Below are 18,850 nucleotides of genomic sequence, written 5' to 3'. Positions count from 1 at the left end.
CCCCAGACGTTAACATGCGCTCGGGGTACCCCCCCCCCCCCCCATCCACCTCTGGGATAACCAGTTTCTCCGGGCAGATTTTCATCCGCAGAGAGCAGACTTTATGGCTGTTCGCTGGGACACTGAGCACTGCCTTTCCGATTATCGTATCCACCCAAAGTAACGTTATCCCAGACGTGAATGCCACTGTGGAGTGCCAACGACCGTGTGCTAAAAGGACAAAACTAGAAAGCGGCTAACCTTGGGAATCACTGCGCACCATGGAAACATGAGAAGCTGCCACCCTGGGCCCATCCAGCCCAGCATCCTGTGGCCAATCCAGGTGGCAAGCACGCGGCAGGATCCCAAACAGTGGTTATGTGTCGGGGGGGGGGGGGGGGGGGGGGGGGTGAAATTACCCCAGCCTAGCAGGTGACGGTTAAAGGTCCCAGGTTCTGCCAGGGCTGCGGAGTTTAGGCTGCTCGCCACCTCCCGGTTACCTAGGTGAATGTTTTATAGGCGGCTTTTGGAGATGCGAGCCTTGGCATCCGAATGCAAACAGTTCTGCGCCTAGGGAGGAGGCTTCCCGAAAGGATAAGGAGACGGGTTGCAGTCCGAAGGGCGACCTGAGAAGGGGGCCTGGAATCCCAGAGGCCATTGCCGGTCAGTGGGGAGCTCTTAGCCGACGGAGCATGATTCAAAGCCGAGGACCTCCGTGGCACTGCGTGTTCTCTCAGCGTCTTTACGTTTCAGACCGGGGATAGTGTTTTCTCATCTGTGCTTTAGCTCTGTGGGACCTTTTTCCCCTGCCTCCCCCACACACCTTCTCCTCTCTGTGCACCTAGCTCCCTGTTCCCTTATTTCTTACTTCTTCTGTCCTTCCTAGAAATACGAAACTTTGTCAGAGAAAGCCTTGGGGCAGGTTATGGCTCGGTGACCACTCGACGCGGCAAATGCTTCAGAGCTGCTAATGCCGTTGCCTGCCTGCTTCTTCAGAGACTGAAGGAGATGGCCGACTCTCTCTAGTGCTGCGTCTCGGCGTCCCTTCTGTAACTCGCTGTTCCTTCTCTTCTGATTGCAGAGGAAGAAAGGCGGGTGAGAGCGAATGACCGGGAGTACAACGAGAAGTTCCAGTATGCGGTGAGTGAGTTGTGGCGGCTCCAGAGACCATCCGGTCGCTCCCGGGGCCTTTCTTCACCTAGGGATTTCTCTGAGTTTGGAGAAAATGTCTGAAATTCTTGTGCCCGTGCTTTTGGCGGGTGTGTGCTCACCCTGCCCAGCTTGGCTTATCCTACCAGTGCGGCGTAGAACAGACCGGGTCCTGGACCCGTGCGGTCTGGACAGTTCATGCACCACATCATGTAGGGGGGATTTCTTGTTAGTTCAGTACTAGGAATCGCCTTCCCACGAGGAATGAGTTGTAACTTGTCATGGAACAGAAGAGAGTAGTTCTTTCATGGCAGGCGGGACGGGCCGGGCCAGTCGGACGTTTCCCCACCGTCACGGGAAACCGAGTAGAAGTTATTGGTTCATTTTTCACAGTGGGGGAAAGTGGGATTCCCCCAGGGATCTGTGCCGAGAGCAGGGCTGCCCAATGGAGTTAGAAATGATCCGGAAAAGGCAAAAGCTGCAGATGATGCAAACTTATTCCGGATAATCAGAGCCAAAGCCGAGGGGGTGGGGGAGCTATAAAACGATCTCAGAAAACTGAGTGAGAGCACAATGAAGTGACAGAGGAGTGACCTCACTGCTAAGTACAAAGCGTAGTGAGGGAACAAGATACCCAAAGTTCTCTTGCGCTGTGGAGCGGCCATTACTCCTCAGAAAAAATCTCGGAGGTGCTCTGGATAGTTCTCTAGAAACACTGGGTAGCAGTGGTTAAAAAGCTCCAAAGAATATTAGGAAGTAAGAAAAGACTTAGAAATAATAGAGAAAATGTTAGGGCTGGCCCGAGTCTCGCCTGCTTGAATCACTGGCAAGGCTCGGAGGCACCGTAGAGAGAGAGGGAAGATGATGGTCACTACTCTGGTGACCTCTGCTGGTCAGAGAGCAGCACTGAGGGATAGACTTGTGGCCGCCTGGGGTTTGCATGTTCAAAGGGGAGATGGGAGCGGGAAACTAGCATCATGCCATTTTTTTACAAATCCGCCTCTTGAATACCGAGTGAGGTTCTGGTCATTCCACCTCCAAAAAAAGGCCACAGTCTACCTAGAAAAGGTAGCGAGAGAGGTGCAGCAAAGATGATCAGGTCTATGAAACAACGTCCATACAAGCAGCAGCTCTCAATACTGGGACTTTTCAGCTTGGGAAAGAGACTACTGAGAGGAGAGTGGAGACCGAAGGTGTGGAGAAAGTAAGTAGGGAGCTTTTATCCGTCATATCTGCTGCTGCAAGAGCCAAGGGCAGGCACCCGATCACCCAACACAGTCACCAGCACTTCCAACACATAAGCACAGAGACACTTATGGTTCCTCACACAGCGCAAAGATACCTATACTTTGTTTCCTAGCGTGCAGCCAGATGGACTCAGGACCAATGGGTTATGCTCCCCTGCCAGGAGATGGAGTCAGGTTTCAAAGCTGATGTCACCTTAGATACACCCCTGCAATGACCTCAGCCCTTCAATATTTCTCTGTCTCCAGCAGATGGTGGAAGTGCTTTCCCTATGGGGATTGCTGTACTTTTTGGAAGGAGAAATTCTACATTTAAATTGGAGAAAAGATTGAGCCCCACTCTCCTGTGGTGATACCTAATGGTCCCGCCCCCAGCTGAGAATTCCTGAGGTGATTTTCGTGGTCCCTCGGAGACATGCTTTGGTCCGGTAGCCAGTTCCCGGCGTGGACTTTGCTGCTTAAGCAGCTGAAAGGCAGTGGGTGCAGGAAGCTGAGCGCGGCGGTGACGGACAAAGCCCTTCCTCCCCTGCAGTCAGAGACAGTCTCTGTACTCATAAGCGCTGAGCCCCAGGTAAGTTTAAAAAAAACAAAACAACAAGATTTACCTCCCGATTCAGAGACTTTTGGAGAGGTTTCGGTAAGACTTCCTCGGCATGTCATACCGACATTGTTCACGAGCTGTTGGAGTAAGGGGAAGTGGGCTTCTGAGCAGGGTGAGCAGTCCCCGGGTGGGGTAGGCCCTGCTTTAGGCTTGGTCGGCACACTGCGTGGTAGGCCGTGGCAGCGCCATCTTGCGTGCGTCTTTGTGCGTGCTGTATTGCCCTCCATAGAACGTCAGTACGTGCAGTGCGTTGGCTCTGCACACGCAATACGTGCATAACGTCACGTGCGTACATATGCATGCAACCTACTACGCGCAGAATACAGGTAAAAGCCGGGCTCACGGACTGTGCAGGCGCATCGCCGCGTCCCGCCTAGGCACCTGAAATCCGTGCACATAAAATTTTAAGCGCGAGCCGACAGAACACACAGTTACCGCCGCCAATGGCTTCAGCAGCCAAGAAACTTAAGCGCCTTTCTCTCTGTGCTGCTTGTCCTATTAGGGCTTCTCAGCCTGACCTGGATTCCAGCTTATGTCAGCCCTGTGAGGAAGCCCAGGGAGAGTTGGCCTCCCCGGACTTTGTTAAGCCTGGATCCTCCCATTCAGAGGATGGGTCAGCCACAGCCTTAACTGGAAGTGACCCGGATCTGAGTACCCCCGGGACTGGGTCATCCATAGGAGAGGGAAATTCAGTGGCACCTACCCCAGTACCTCCTGAGCTATGCATGGACCCGGCTGCCTACGCTTGGGCTGAATTTTTCCAGGGCCTTCAACCCTTCGTACAGGCGCAGTCTGCTACCTCACTAGCCCCTGTTCGGACAGAGCCTCAGCCGGTAAGGCCTCCCTCTCCCAGTCCTGTTGGCAGCCCTTGAGGCACGTCTCAACTCACCAAGGGTATCCCTGGCTGGGACCCGGACAGCATGAATGAAGAGGATCCAGATTCCTTGAAAGATGGGGAAATCCCCCCCGGTTTAGAACCGTATCGGACCATGTTACAGTTTTTTCTATAGAGACAAATTGCCAGCCCTGGTTTCCCAGACCCTGAAGATGCTGGGAGTTCCTGGGGCAGCCTCTATGATGGAACCAAAGAAGAAGCCCATTCTGATTTCCCTATGGAAAGCCTCTTGCTACTTTCCAGTACTGGAAGCCATACAGGAGTTGGTTGACCTGAAATGGGATGCCTCAGAAGCAAGTTTTAAAGGTGGATGAGTGTTAGAAGCGCTAAACCCACTGGATCCAGCAGTGAGAGAGTGTTTGCTTTTCCCTAAAGTGGATGCACTGGTCTGTGCCGTCTCTAAGCGAACAACTATCCCAGAGGCGGGAGGAGCGGCCTTAAAGGATGCGCACTATAGAGAGATGGAGTCCTTCCTTAAACAGGCCTTTGACACAATAGCAATGACTTACAGATTGCTTCTTGTTGTGCCCTGGTAGCTCATTTGTGCCTACTCCATTCTCGGGAAGTGGATGACGCGGGAGTAAATTCCAGAGCGGTTATGGAACCCGCCGCCACCTTTTTAGCTGACGCAGGCTCGGATCTGGTCTGTACTTCTGCCAGAGGAGTGGCCTCCGTGCTGGCACCAGAAGAAAGCTACGGCTGCGGAATTGTTCAGCAGACGCAACCTCCAAGGCAAATCTCACAAAGATGCCCTTTAAAGGATCACTCCTTTTCGGAAGCAAATCGGAAAAGCTGGCCAGTAAATGGGGCGAATCTCCAGTTCCCCGGCTACCAGAAAACAACAGAATGCAGTTGCAGTGCCCCTCACCTATGCGGGGTCGATCCAGGGGCTCCCAACGCTTTCGCCCCTACAGAAACTCGACATTTCAGAGGTCTCAGTCATTTCATAGTCGACAGCCCAAGAGAGGGACAAGCTCAGGTTAAGGTTCGCCCCCCAAATAAAAGTTTGCCGACCCACCCTCGGAACGAGGAGATAGGGGTTAACTGTCCCTCTTCTGCCAGCGGTGGGTCGAGATCACTTTGGACAAATGGGTACTGGAGGTCATGCGAGAGGGATGTGCGCTGGAAGTTCGCAGCACTCCTCGGGACAAATTCATGATGTCTCCTTGCCACTCCCAGTACAAGAAGCAGGCAGTGTTGCCATCCTAAGATAAGCACACAAGGATGGAGAGGAATACCGTCTCTCCATCATTTGAATGTCAGTAGAGGTTTGGTGCGGTATCTAGAAATTTCAGAACCGGTCCAAAAGACGGGACCGCCTATGTGTCCCTCACGGTGGAAGGAAGCGGGGCAAACCAGTTTCGTGGGCTACCATAGCTCACTGGATTAGGGAGGTGGTCATGGGAGCCTATGTGGAGGCAGGAAAGCCATTACCTTTTCAGGTTAAAGGTCATTCCACTAGGGCTCAGGCAGTCTCATGGGTGGAAGCTAGACTGCTGTCCCCCGTCTATATCTGCCGAGCGGTGATGTGGTCCTCTTTGCACACCTTCTCCAGGTTCTGTCGCCTGGACGTTCAGGCCCGAGAGGACATAGCCTTTGAAAGGGCGTTGGTAACCAGACCGTGGGCAGCCTCCCGCCCCGATCGATAGCAGCTTTTGTACATCCCATTGATCCTGAGTCCATCTGGCTACACGCTAGGAAATGGAGAAATTACTTACCTGATAATTTATTTTCCTTAGTGTAGACAGATGGACTCAGGATCCCACCCACCGCTGCCCAAGAACGGTGCCAAGGATTCACCCGGGGAGTGGATATCGAATCCAAGAGATTATGGGTAAGCAGACATCCAGTCCCTAGATCAGGGCACCTATATTCTTACAGGGGTTCAGTGTTTATGATTGGTTGAGTACAGTTCGTTTTAATCATATTTTTAATCAAGTTTTTTCACGAGTCTGTCCGCAGTGGCTTTTGAAGAGAATACTGGAGGGCTGAGGTCATTTCAGGGGTGTATCTAGGGTAATGTCAGCTTTGAAATCTGACTCTGTCTCCATCTGCTGGCAGGGGAGCGTAAACCCATTGGTCCTGAGTCCACATGTCTACACTAAGGAAAACTAAATTATCAGGTAAATAATTTATACAGCACGGTGCTAGCTATGCTTCATCACACAGCGCAAAGACACCCATGCTTCATTATACAGCATGGTGCTAGCTATGCTTCATCGCACAGCACAAAGACACCCATGCTTCATTATACAGCACGGTGCTAGCTATGCTTCATCACACAGCGCAAAGACACCCATGCTTCATTATACAGCACGGTGCTAGCTATGCTTCATCACACAGCGCAAAGACACCCATGCTTCATTATACAGCACGGTGCTAGCTATGCTTCATCACACAGTGCAAAGACACCTATGCTTCATTATACAGCACGGTGCTAGCTATGCTTCATCACACAGCGTAAAGACACCCATGCTTCATTATACAGCACGGTGCTAGCTATGCTTCATCACACAGCGCAAAGACACCCATGCTTCATTATACAGCATGGTGCTAGCTATGCTTCATCACACAGTGCAAAGACACCCATGCTTCATTATACAGCACGGTGCTAGCTATGCTTCATCACACAGCGCAAAGACACCCATGCTTCATTATACAGCACGGTGCTAGCTATGCTTCATCACACAGCGCAAAGACACCTATGCTTCATTATACAGCACGGTGCTAGCTATGCTTCATCACACAGCGCAGACACCTATGCTTCATTATATAGCACGGTGCTAGCTATGCTTCATCACACAGCGCAAAGACACCCATGCTTCATTATACAGCACGGTGCTAGCTATGCTTCATCGCACAGCACAAAGACACCCATGCTTCATTATACAGCACGGTGCTAGCTATGCTTCATCACACAGGGCAAAGACACCCATGCTTCATTATACAGCACGGTGCTAGCTATGCTTCATCGCACAGCACAAAGACACCCATGCTTCATTATACAGCACGGTGCTAGCTATGCTTCATCACACAGGGCAAAGACACCCATGCTTCATTATACAGCACGGTGCTAGCTATGCTTCATCGCACAGCACAAAGACACCCATGCTTCATTATACAGCACGGTGCTAGCTATGCTTCATCACACAGGGCAAAGACACCCATGCTTCATTATACAGCACGGTGCTAGCTATGCTTCATCGCACAGCACAAAGACACCCATGCTTCATTATACAGCACGGTGCTAGCTATGCTTCATCACACAGGGCAAAGACACCCATGCTTCATTATACAGCACGGTGCTAGCTATGCTTCATCGCACAGGGCAAAGACACCCATGCTTCATTATACAGCGCAGAGTCACTCGTACTTTGTCATACAGCGCAGCGCTGCCCACACGTCATCACGCAGTGCATTCAGGGGAGGGACTCACCATCACAGGACATTCTAGAAAAAACAATGGCATGACTGGGTTCAAAGAGAGATTAGACAAGTATTCGTGGAAGCCCGGTGCTCTGCCTGGGGTCTTTTCTCTGCATTGGGTGGAAGTCCCTGGGATCTCTGGAAGCGGTTCACGTGCTGCCGTTCCTTCTCTACCTGGCTGCGGTCAGCACTTGGCACCAGCCGCTCATTAATATTTCAGCTGATTTCCTGGTTCCAGGGGTTGTTGGTGCCATGAAAGCTCCTGCACTGTTGAGTGTCTGTGTGCATCGCACTTGTTTTTAAAGGGAAACTACCCGTGGGCTTTCTCTTTGCAATGTGCTGGGTCCATGTGCGCTGTTTTTTGGGTTTTTTTTTTGTGTAGTTAGATTCTTGTTAGGAAGGCCCGCATGTAGCTATGAACGTGCGATCTGTGTGTGTTGTTTCTCAGTGCGGCTGGAAGCCTGCCTGGTGCTCCGCCGTGCACAGACTTTAGCTGTGATGTACATGAGAAGACCACTGTTTGCTCACGGAAAGCATTTAACTCTTGGTAAAGAGAGATTTTATTTATTTAGATTCATTCATTGGTAGCTCAAGGCAAGTCACATTCAGGTGCAGTAGGGATCTCCCTGTCCCCAGAGGGCTCCCAGTTTAAGGCTGTAGCTGAAGCAGTGGAGGCTCACGTGGCTTGCCCAAGGAGCCGCAGTGGGATTTGAATCCTGGATTCCCTGGTTCGCACCAAGCCCGAGGCAGCTCCTCCGTGCCGTCTTGATGTGGTAAACGTCCACACGTTGTTTAGCAGCATTAGAGGTGCCGTTCCCAGGGGAGGCAAGCTCGCACACGTGAAAAGGCGCTCCGTGAGAAAAGCAAGGGCAGATGCCCAAGTAGCAGCATGCACAGGCCTTCACCTCCGAAATCTGATGAGACGTCTGTGGGATAAGAGTGCCCGAGATCCGTCTCACAGTGTGCACGCCCCGAGAGCTTGGCCCCCTGTGGGTTTTGTAAGTGATCCTTTTTTTTTAAATTTGTTGACCTGTACTTGTACGTTTCCAAGTGGAGAAAGACGCCAACTATAGGTGACTTTGTTCAGACGAGATTCTCTGGGATTCTCTTCAGCAGTCGTCCCCCCCGTCCCCCCCCCGAAGGGAGTACGTTGAGGAGTCGGTTGCCCCTTTGCCCTGCTTCCTCTGCGGAGGAGGGCAGGTATTCAGAGAAACCTGCACGACGGGGGAAATCTCCCCTTGGCTGCATTTCTTGGGTTGCCTTAAAGCATCGGGCGGTGAGCTGGAATAGGAGCAGATTTTCTTGTTAGCTTTCCTCAGTCCGTAACTGGGCCTTGTGCTGGAATTGTGTCACCCTTAGGAAGAAGCCCCTGCCTTGGGTGGGGGTACATTTTACAGTGGAGGGAGGTGACTGATCTTCCTGCTCTGCTCTGAGCCAGCAGGGACGGGGTTCGGAGGGATCTCGGCACAGATGGATGGAGCAGTGGGGATTATAAGTGGCGCAGTCCTGTCCTATGTAACAGAAACGGCGGTAAAAGCCAGGGAGGGAAATGACAAGAGATCGAATAGGGGCCGTGATCGGACTGAGTGGGTCACTCTGTTACGAGGGTGAGGAGGTGCCTTTCTTAGGGTTGGAAGGCAGCTCGAAGCTGCTGATGGCTTTTCTCCCCTTGTTCACGGTAGACAAGACGCTGGGGGGCTGGAGGAAGGCGCTCCCACCGAGTCCTGTCTGGATTTCTGTGAGCCGCAGGGCCAGACGTAGTCCAGCAGTTCCCAAAGCGCTCCCCCCCTACACCCTCTAGAGAGAGTCAGACCAGCAGAAGGAGATTTTGATCCATGCCTCCAGGGTTCGCACAGATTTCCAGCTGATTCATTGCTTCTCCCTTTTCTAGAGTAACTGCATCAAGACCTCGAAGTACAATGTCCTGACCTTCCTTCCCGTCAACCTCTTTGAGCAGTTTCAGGAAGTGGCCAACACTTACTTCCTGTTCCTTCTCATTCTGCAGGTGAGGTGATCAGGAGTAGAAGTCGTCACAAATGCTCAGGGTAAAAGGTGCCACAAATACTCTTCTTCTTTCTTTGTAGCTCATCCCTCAGATCTCCTCTCTCTCCTGGTTCACCACCATTGTGCCTTTGGTTCTTGTTCTGACCATTACAGCCGTGAAAGATGCCACTGACGATTATGTGAGTATGAGAAATGGATCCCTGAAACCCCGGTCAGAGGGACGTCTCCCTTGCCAGCTCGTTCTTTCTAAGCACACGTCTCTCCTCTCCCTCACAGCGCTGCATTTCCTCTCCCCACCCTTGTCTACCTCTATCTATTGATGTACGCAGGACAATTTCAGAAGCTGTTTTACCCGGGTAAATTGACTGAAAAGTATTCAGCCTTTCCCTGGATAAACGTGCGGGCAACGTGTGTTTACCTGGGCAAAAGGTAAGCGGGCTCAGGGAGGCGGCAGTGCACCTCGCTTCTGCATTTTCTGTTGTGTGCGCGCGCGCTCTCTCTCCATTGCTTGATGTCTCTTTGCGCTCTCTCTCGTTCTTTCTGCCGTCCCTGTGTTTCTTCCTCCAGCCTCAGCCTCGGGGGGGGGGGGGGAAGGGGGGGTAAAGCTCTAGAACGAGGAGCACCTGGTAGTGCAGCGAGACTGGAAACTGCTCCTAGCGTGACTCTCTGTCTGCCGGCTTCTCTCGCTGTCTCCTTTTCATTTCTAGCTCCTGTCTCATTCTCTCTCTGCCCTCGTGTCTCCCCAGTTCCGCCACAAGAGTGATAACCAGGTCAACAATCGCCAGTCCCAGGTGTTGATCAATGGGAGGTAAGTATGAGGCTGATCAAGAGGCGTGTTAGAGAGTGGCTGTGGGTGACAGTTCGGGTGCACCGGATTATAAGAGGGGGACTCCAGTGTCTGTACTAATGAGTGCATTCTGCTGCTGGCAGTATCTGCACAGACCCGATCTTTTCCTGCTTTGTGCGTCTCTTCCCCTCCAGCCTTCGGAGCGAGCGGTGGATGAATGTGCGAGTTGGTGATATCATCAAGTTAGAGAACAATCAGTTTGTGGCGGTAAGAAAAGCTTGCATAGAATAACCCGGGGGATGCTGATGGGGGGGCGGGGGGGCAGAGAAATGTCCCCTACAGAGCTCTGGGCAGTGCGAAAGCAGGGAGTGGCTGGGACCTGGCAGGGAGCGAATGGGTGAAGACCCTGGGAGTAACGGTCACACTTTGGTTACAGGCCGATCTGCTGCTGCTCTCCAGTTCTGAACCTCATGGACTCTGCTACATAGAAACGGCCGAGCTTGATGGGTGTGTGTCTCTTATTTATTGATTGATTGATAAACTTCTCTGCTATCGGGGTGTGCCTGCTCCATCCTGAACCGTGTGTGTGTGCGTCTTCCCCTTACGAAAATATTCGTAATAGATGCACGCGCTGGAAGGACCAAGCACGCCGATGCATGTGTAAACGCGCCATCTCAGTGAGGGACGTGTTGCAGTAAACGGCATCCCGGCACGCACACGCCACCGGGTGCAGAGGAGGCTGGGGAGTGGGGGGGGCTGTTTAGCTTGCCAGCGTTGGGATAATTTAACGGCGTCGTCCCTTTTTTCAGGGAGACGAATATGAAGGTGCGACAGGCTATCCCCGTAACCTCAGAACTGGGAGACACCAATAAGCTCGCCAAGTTTGATGGTAAGTGCGCAGGCTGGAGCTGGGGGCTGGGAAGGAGGTTCCTCTAATGCTGCAGGTGTTTGTGTTACATCCCCTTTCTCCCTTCAGGGGAAGTGGTCTGTGAGCCTCCCAATAACAAACTTGATAAGTTTAGTGGGACCCTGTACTGGAAGGAGAGCAAGTACCCCCTCAGTAACCAGAACATGCTTCTTCGTGGCTGCGTGGTGCGGAACACCGAGTGCTGCTTCGGCCTGGTCGTCTTTGCAGGTGAGATCTGGCGCGCGTTGGGGCACCTCGCCCTCGCCTTTCTCAAGTCCTCCTTACTCAGTCTGCTCCGTAAGGTAGAGCTCGGGCACAGGTGCCTGAGCCGTCTCCGGTATCGCTGTATTCGGGGGTGCTGGGCCTATGGAATTCATAAGGACGGCGGGGGGGGGCTTCTGTTTCCTGTGTTTGCAGGTCCGGACACCAAGTTAATGCAGAACAGCGGGAGGACCAAGTTCAAGCGGACAAGTATCGACCGTCTGATGAACACCCTTGTGCTCTGGGTAGGTGTCCTCGTTGCTTCTCTGGGCCTTGCCAGGAGGCCTGCAGATAACTGTGGGTGCTGCTGCATTTTAATTCGGCTGCACAGTCAAGACGAGCAGTACCTTTCCTGGTGAATCTGATACGGTGAGGAGATGTTACTGGATTGAAAAAGAGTAGAAGAGTTTTGGCATTGGTAAACGGCTCTGCTCAGAGAGGCTGACGTTCAGCACCACTTAGCCGTGCAAGTTCAGATTTATCCAGATAACCTTTCAGCCAGATAAAAGTTACCTGGATAGTGAGGAGCGTTCTAGGGCAGAGTTGACCTTCCCTCCTCTCATGTGCAGTACAGAGTAGTCACTTGGTACCGACACTTTTCTTAGCAATGCTCTTCTTGTACTTTTCTCCCTTATTACGTATAGATCTGCTTTTCTCGCATCGAGCTTTTAGTATTTGGAATGGGAGTTTCTCGGGGGAGGGGGGGGTTGTTCTCAGACCTTGGACCAGAATGAGCCTCATGTTGGGGATGATCTCAGGCAGATCTAATGCTGGTGCTCTTCTCAATATGTGCAGCGTCAGGCCAAAGAGAGCTGCGTTTGTGGGGTTCCTGGTTCCACGGGGGGGGGGGGGGGGCGGTTTCTCCAGATGGGTTTGGTTTGCGCATGCCTTGACAGGAAGGAACCTCATTCGTAAGCCAGGGCTTGTTGAGGGTTGAGTGCAGTCTCTGCCCGGTGAGGGTCTCCCTGATTCTGTGAGATTTTACAGCGGTTCCTCGCTCTTAAAAGGGGTGGGGGGTGGGGTGGAGAATTATGGGGTGTCTGTGTCCTTGCATGCACCGTACTGTCGAGGATTTCTGTGGAGAGCTGCAGACTGAATTTCCACAATCTAACAGAATGACTTCACCATATATGAAGACAAATTCCCCAAAAACTTGTTTTCAATTATATATTCACTAAAAGTACAGATCTGATTGCACAAGTAGATGAGAAAACATCTTTCAGCGCACGAGCCGAGTATATCTGAGTGAGCTGTGGGGTTCAGTGTTTGGTTGAGTACAGTTACGCTTTTCCGTTTTTAATCATATTTTTAATCCAAGTTTTTTCACTAGTAGGTCCTCAGTGGCTTTTGAAGAGAATGCTGGAGGTAGAGGTCACTGCAGGGGTGTATGTAGGGTGACGTCAGCTTTGAAACCTGACTCTGTCTCCATCTGCTGGCAGGGGTGCATAACCCATTGCTCCTGAGTCCATCTGTCTATACTAGGGAAAACGAAATTATCAGGTAAGTAATTTCTTCAGTTTTTTGCAATTTGTTTTTATGTATGGCGAGGCCATTCTTATTCCTTGGTGAATTTTTAGTTAAACTGCCAGGTTTTTGTTAGCTTTTGCTGCAGACTGAATTTGCCACCTGGCACCAGTAGGTTGTTTACTTTAAAAAAACAAAACATATATATGGACCAACATCAAAGATGCTATAAATGCATTAGCTTTTGAGACCTCAAGGGCATCATCTTCAGAACCCCTCGGCAATCAGCAGAGGAGGACGAGGCCTGCGAGGTCTGTAAGCCTTCAAAAGGTCCCTGGGACTAATACAGCTGCTGGTACCCCCTGCTGCTTATCAAACCATTGATGGACTGATGTGAGAGGGCTGATCTAGCCAGCTGCAGCGCACATACACTTCTGTACTTGGTGAATAATTCCCTCTTCTCTTCCGTCGTCACACAGCCCGGCGCAATGGGTACTCTCCTCTCCAGACCTTGCCAGCCCTGTGCTACGCTCTGCAAAGGGTCTCCAGCTCTGTCCAGATTACAGACTGGAGCCCTGGAGAGCACTCCTCCCTCTGCTTCCTCACAGTCCGTTAGTCCTGTTCTGTGAGAAACACGTGCTAAGGATCTTTCTTGGAAACTCTGCTGCGGCCATCACGTTGGCGGTCCTGCAGCAGCACACTGAGCCTTGAAAAGCAGCCGTTGGCTGTTGAGCAGCGATCACTGAATCTGATGGGCTGGCTGTAGCCGGGCGTTCTTTTAACAGGCTGTGTTTATTGGCAGATTTTTGGATTCCTGGTTTGCATGGGTGTGATTTTGGCCTTTGGGAATGCCATCTGGGAATATGAGGTTGGAGCGCGTTTCCAGATCTATTTGCCGTGGGACGTGGCCGTGGACAGTGCCTTCTTCTCCGGTTTCCTCTCCTTCTGGTCTTACATCATTATTCTCAACACCGTGGTTCCCATCTCTCTCTATGTCAGGTAGGCAAAGCAATCTCTAGCCGCAGGTACTGAACGTGAGACACAATATCTTCGTGGCTGAGGAGAACTCATTCACAGTCTTACAGTAATTCATGCGGCTTCGCTGCTGTGATGGATGGGGAAAGGTCTTGGGCTGTTAATAGGAAGAGTAGCTTATTAAGAGAGTTCCAGAGGGTAAATGTTTCAGTAGAGGAATCCATCTTCCCAAACCACTCAGAACCTCACTTTGGCTCTCTAAATGGAGTCACATTCCCAGCTGAAATGTTTCCTGGGTTTTGAAAATCAGTGCTGAGAGTCCAACTTTCTTCCCACCCACTTTTCGCTGTCTAAAATTTAGGGGCTTAGCCCAGCTCAGTTTTCATATGGGCCAGTTTAGCTGCCTAACACCCAAAGTTAGGTGGCTAAACCTTTCAGCACTGCTCCCAGAATTACTTCTTATAAATGTAACGGATGCCACGGAAGCTGGAGAAGGGTGCGTGTCCAGGATGTATGCTGTGGAAATTCTGTATGAAAATAATAATCCACAAAAGATTTTGGAGGTAGTCACCTGCAGAATGTGTGCTTTTAAAAGATTTCATATATTGAGGGGAATGTCAGACAACATCAGAAGCAGTTTCTCACTGTAGCCTTTATAATGTGGAAGAAGCTAATTGCATTACGTTGGAAGCGAGAGGCAGCCCCAGCTGGATGGTCAGGAATTTCTTCAAAGGATGTAATAGGAAAAAGTGTACTATAAGGTAAAGATAGAGACAAAGTATTCAGAAATGTGTGGGAGGCACTGCAGCTGAGCATGGGTAATCTGGGGAACGTCAGGAAAGCGTGGCCACCACGCATGGGAGGCACTGCAGCTGAGCATGGGTAATCTGGGAAACGTCAGGAAAGCGTGGCCACCACTTGTGGGAGGCATTGCACCTGAGCACGGGTAATCAGGGGAATGTTATCAGGAAAGTGTGGCCACCACTCGTAGGAGGCACTGCAGCTGAGCAAGGGTAATCTGGGGAATGTTGTCAGGAAAGCGTGGCCACCACTCGTGGGAGGCACTGCAGCTGAGCACAGGTAATCTGGGGAATGTTGTAGGGAAAGCATGCCCACCACTCGTGGAAGGCACTGCAGCTGAGCACAGGTAATCTGGGGAATGTTGTCAGGAAAGCGTGGCCACCACTTGTGGGAGGCACTGCAGCTGAGCACGGGTAATCGGGGGAATGTTGTCAGGAAAGCGTGGCCACCACTCGTGGGAGTCATTGCACCTGAGCACGGGTAATCTGGGGAATGACAGGAAAGCGTGGCCACCACTCGTGGGAGGCACTGTAGCTGAGCACAGGTAATCTGGAGAATGTTGTCAGGAAAGCGTGGCCACCACTTGTGGGAGGCACTGCAGCTGAGCATGGGTTATCTGGGGAACGTCAGGAAAGCGTGGCCACCACTCGTGGGAGGCATTGCACCTGAGCACGGGTAATCTGGGGAATGACAGGAAAGCATGGCCACCACTCGTGGGAGGCACTGTAGCTGAGCACAGGTAATCTGGAGAATGTTGTCAGGAAAGCGTGGCCACCACTTGTGGGAGGCCCTGCAACTGAGCACAGGTGATCTGGGGAACGTCAGGAAAGCGTGGCCACCACTCATGGGAGGCACTGCAGCTGAGCACGGGTAATCTGGGGAATGTTGTCAGGGAAGCGTGGCCACCACTTGTGGGAGGCCCTGCAGCTGAGCACATGTCATCTGGGGAATGTCAGGAAAGCGTGGCCACCACTCATGGGAGGCACTGTAGCTGAGCACAGGTAATCTGAGGAATGCTGTCAGGAATGCGTGGCCACCACTCATGGGAGGCACTGCCGCTGAGCATGGGTTATCTGGGGAACGTCAGGAAAGAGTGGCCACCACACATGGGAAGCACTGCAGCTGAGCACGGGTAATCTGGGGAATGTTGTCAGGAAAGCATGGCCACCACTTGTGGGAGGCCCTGCAGCTGAGCACATGTGATCTGGGGAATGTCAGGAAAGCGTGGCCACCACACATGGGAGGCACTGCAGCTGAGCACAGGTAATCTGGGGAACGTCAGGAAAGCGGGGCCACCACTCGTGGGAGGCACTGCAGCTGAGCATGGGTAATCTGGGGAATGTTGTCAGGAAAGCGTGGCCACCACACATGGGAGGCACTGCAGCTGAGCACAGGTGATCTGGGGAACGTCAGGAAAGCGTGGCCACCACACATGGGAGGCACTGCAGCTGAGCATGGGTAATCTGGGGAATGTTGTCAGGAAAGCGTGGCCACCACTCGTGGGAGGCACTGCAGCTGAGCACGGGTAATCTGGGGAATGTTGTCAGGAAGGCGTGGCCACCACACATGGGAGGCACTGCAGCTGAGCACAGGTAATCTGGGGAATGTTGTCAGGAAAGCGTGGCCACCACTCGTGGGAGGCACTGCAGCTGAGCACGGGTAATCTGGAGAATGTTGTCAGGAAAGCGTGGCCACCACTCGTGGGAGGCACTGCAGCTGAGCACGGGTAATCTGGAGAATGTTGTCAGGAAAGCGTGGCCACCACTCGTGGGAGGCACTGCAGCTGAGCACGGGTAATCTGGAGAATGTTGTCAGGAAAGCGTGGCCACCACTCGTGGGAGGCACTGCAGCTGAGCACGGGTAATCTGGGGAATGTTGTCAGGAAGGCGTGGCCACCACACATGGGAGGCTCTGCAGCTGAGCACAGGTAATCTGGGGAACGTCAGGAAAGCGGGGCCACCACTCGTGGGAGGCACTGCAGCTGAGCACAGGTGATCTGGGGAATGTTGCCAGGAAAGCGTGGCCACCACTCGTGGGAGGCACTGCAGCTGAGCACAGGTAATCTGGGGAATGTTGTAAGCAAGGAACCGACTGCACACACATTGCCTTAAAGCACACACACAACAAGCTGCCCTTGTACCTTGCGTTTGAAAGTTGGGTTGTTACGTGAGTAAAGGTGTGCACATACACTTAGGTAAGTAAACTGGGGGTGTGAGGTTAGGCGCGTCAGGCAGCAAGAACCTCAGGAGAATGTAAAGTATGTTTCTGCACCTAATGTGCCCCTGGAACGCAGCTTTCCATGAGGACAAGAATGTGCATGTTCTGAAAGTGTATGCATACTTCCAGGGACCAAAAATCCACTGATTTATGCAGGTTATCTCTATTTCTAGCCAGGTAACCTTTGAAAAGCTGCTCTCTGAGTGGCTATAACTTTATACATGACGATTAATCACAAGGAATAGAGCCTTTTCTGTACTTTCAGTGTTGGCGAATCTTGGTTGCTGTCCTGCCTTCTTTCCTCTGTCACTGCCTGTGCTGACCCTTCCTTCCTGCCCTTTCCCTCTCGCTACCTGTGCTGACCCTTCCTTCCTGCCCTCTCCCTCTCGCTACCTGTGCTGACCCTTCCTTCCTGCCCTCTCCCCATCGCTGCCTGTGCTGACCCTTCCTTCCTGCCCTCTCCCCATCGCTGCCTGTGCTGACCCTTCCTTCCTGCCCTCTCCCCATCGCTGCCTGTGCTGACCCTTCCTTCCTGCCCTCTCCCCCTCGCTGCCTGTGCTGACCCTTCCTTCCTGCCCTCTCCCCATCGCTGCCTGGGCTGACCCTTCCTTCCTGCCCTCTCCCCCTCGCTGCCTGTGCTGACCCTTCCTTCCTGCCCTCTCCCCCTCGCTGCCTGTGCTGACCCTTCCTTCCTGCCCTCTCCCCATTGCTGCCTGGGCTGACCCTTCCTTCCTGCCCTCTCCCCCTCGCTGCCTGGGCTGACCCTTCCTTCCTGCCCTCTCCCCATCGCTGCCTGGGCTGACCCTTCCTTCCTGCCCTCTCCCCCTCACTGCCTGTGCTGACCCTTCCTTCCTGCCCTCTCCCCATCGCTGCCTGTGCTGACCCTTCCTTCCTGCCCTCTCCCCATCGCTGCCTGTGCTGACCCTTCCTTCCTGCCCTCTCCCCCTCGCTGCCTGTGCTGACCCTTCCTTCCTGCCCTCTCCCCCTCACTGCCTGTGCTGACCCTTCCTTCCTGCCCTCTCCCTCTCGCTGCCTGTGCTGACCCTTCCTTCCTGCCCTCTCCCCATCGCTGCCTGTGCTGACCCTTCCTTCCTGCCCTCTCCCCCTCGCTGCCTGTGCTGACCCTTCCTTCCTGCCCTCTCCCCTCGCTGCCTGTGCTGACCCTTCCTTCCTGCCCTCTCCCCCTCGCTGCCTGTGCTGACCCTTCCTTCCTGCCCTCTCCCCCTCGCTGCCTGTGCTGACCCTTCCTTCCTGCCCTCTCCCCCTCGCTGCCTGTGCTGACCCTTCCTTCCTGCCCTCTCCCCCTCGCTGCCTGTGCTGACCCTTCCTTCCTGCCCTCTCCCCCTCGCTGCCTGTGCTGACCCTTCCTTCCTGCCCTCTCCCCATCGCTGCCTGTGCTGACCCTTCCTTCCTGCCCCTCTCCCCCTCGCTGCCTGTGCTGACCCTTCCTTCCTGCCCTCTCCCCATCGCTGCCTGTGCTGACCCTTCCTTCCTGCCCTCTCCCCCTCGCTGCCTGTGCTGACCCTTCCTTCCTGCCCTCTCCCTCTCGCTGCCTGTGCTGACCCTTCCTTCCTGCCCTCTCCCCATCGCTGCCTGTGCTGACCCTTCCTTCCTGCCCTCTCCCCCTCGCTGCCTGTGCTGACCCTTCCTTCCTGCCCTCTCCCCCTCGCTGCCTGTGCTGACCCTTCCTTCCTGCCCTCTCCCCCTCGCTGCCTGTGCTGACCCTTCCTTCCTGCCCTCTCCCCATCGCTGCCTGTGCTGACCCTTCCTTCCTGCCCTCTCCCCCTCGCTGCCTGTGCTGACCCTTCCTTCCTGCCCTCTCCCCATCGCTGCCTGTGCTGACCCTTCCTTCCTGCCCTCTCCCCCTCGCTGCCTGTGCTGACCCTTCCTTCCTGCCCTCTCCCCCTCGCTGCCTGTGCTGACCCTTCCTTCCTGCCCTCTCCCTCTTGCTACCTGTGCTGACCCTTCCTTCCTGCCCTCTCCCCATCGCTGCCTGTGCTGACCCTTCCTTCCTGCCCTCTCCCCCTCGCTGCCTGTGCTGACCCTTCCTTCCTGCCCTCTCCCCCTCGCTGCCTGGGCTGACCCTTCCTTCCTGCCCTCTCCCCCTCGCTGCCTGTGCTGACCCTTCCTTCCTGCCCTC

The 18,850-nt window shown here is 53.4% G+C and overlaps 1 protein-coding gene across 4 annotated transcripts in view; it reads left to right on the top strand.

Annotated features, from left to right (window-relative positions):
* The window catches only part of ATP8B2 (ATPase phospholipid transporting 8B2), a 51,919-nt gene that overhangs the window by 13,049 nt on the left and 20,020 nt on the right, over positions 1-18,850 (top strand). For 2 of the 4 annotated variants that reach the window (XM_029580417.1, XM_029580418.1), the window contains exons 3-11: positions 1,061-1,119; positions 9,186-9,299; positions 9,379-9,477; positions 10,045-10,106; positions 10,280-10,352; positions 10,522-10,592; positions 10,895-10,974; positions 11,062-11,498; positions 13,520-13,716. In XM_029580417.1, the coding sequence (XP_029436277.1) occupies positions 1,061-1,119; positions 9,186-9,299; positions 9,379-9,477; positions 10,045-10,106; positions 10,280-10,352; positions 10,522-10,592; positions 10,895-10,974; positions 11,062-11,498; positions 13,520-13,716 (1,192 nt within the window). Of the gene's footprint in view, positions 1-1,060; positions 1,120-9,185; positions 9,300-9,378; positions 9,478-10,044; positions 10,107-10,279; positions 10,353-10,521; positions 10,593-10,894; positions 10,975-11,061; positions 11,499-13,519; positions 13,717-18,850 lie in introns of those variants that run through there. The other 2 variants (XM_029580419.1, XM_029580420.1) reach the window with 2 other exon arrangements.

The sequence above is a fragment of the Rhinatrema bivittatum genome, chromosome 16 (assembly GCF_901001135.1).
Source record: "Rhinatrema bivittatum chromosome 16, aRhiBiv1.1, whole genome shotgun sequence".
NCBI classification, from domain to species: domain Eukaryota; kingdom Metazoa; phylum Chordata; class Amphibia; order Gymnophiona; family Rhinatrematidae; genus Rhinatrema; species Rhinatrema bivittatum.
This window is presented reverse-complemented; position numbering and strand designations above follow the sequence as displayed.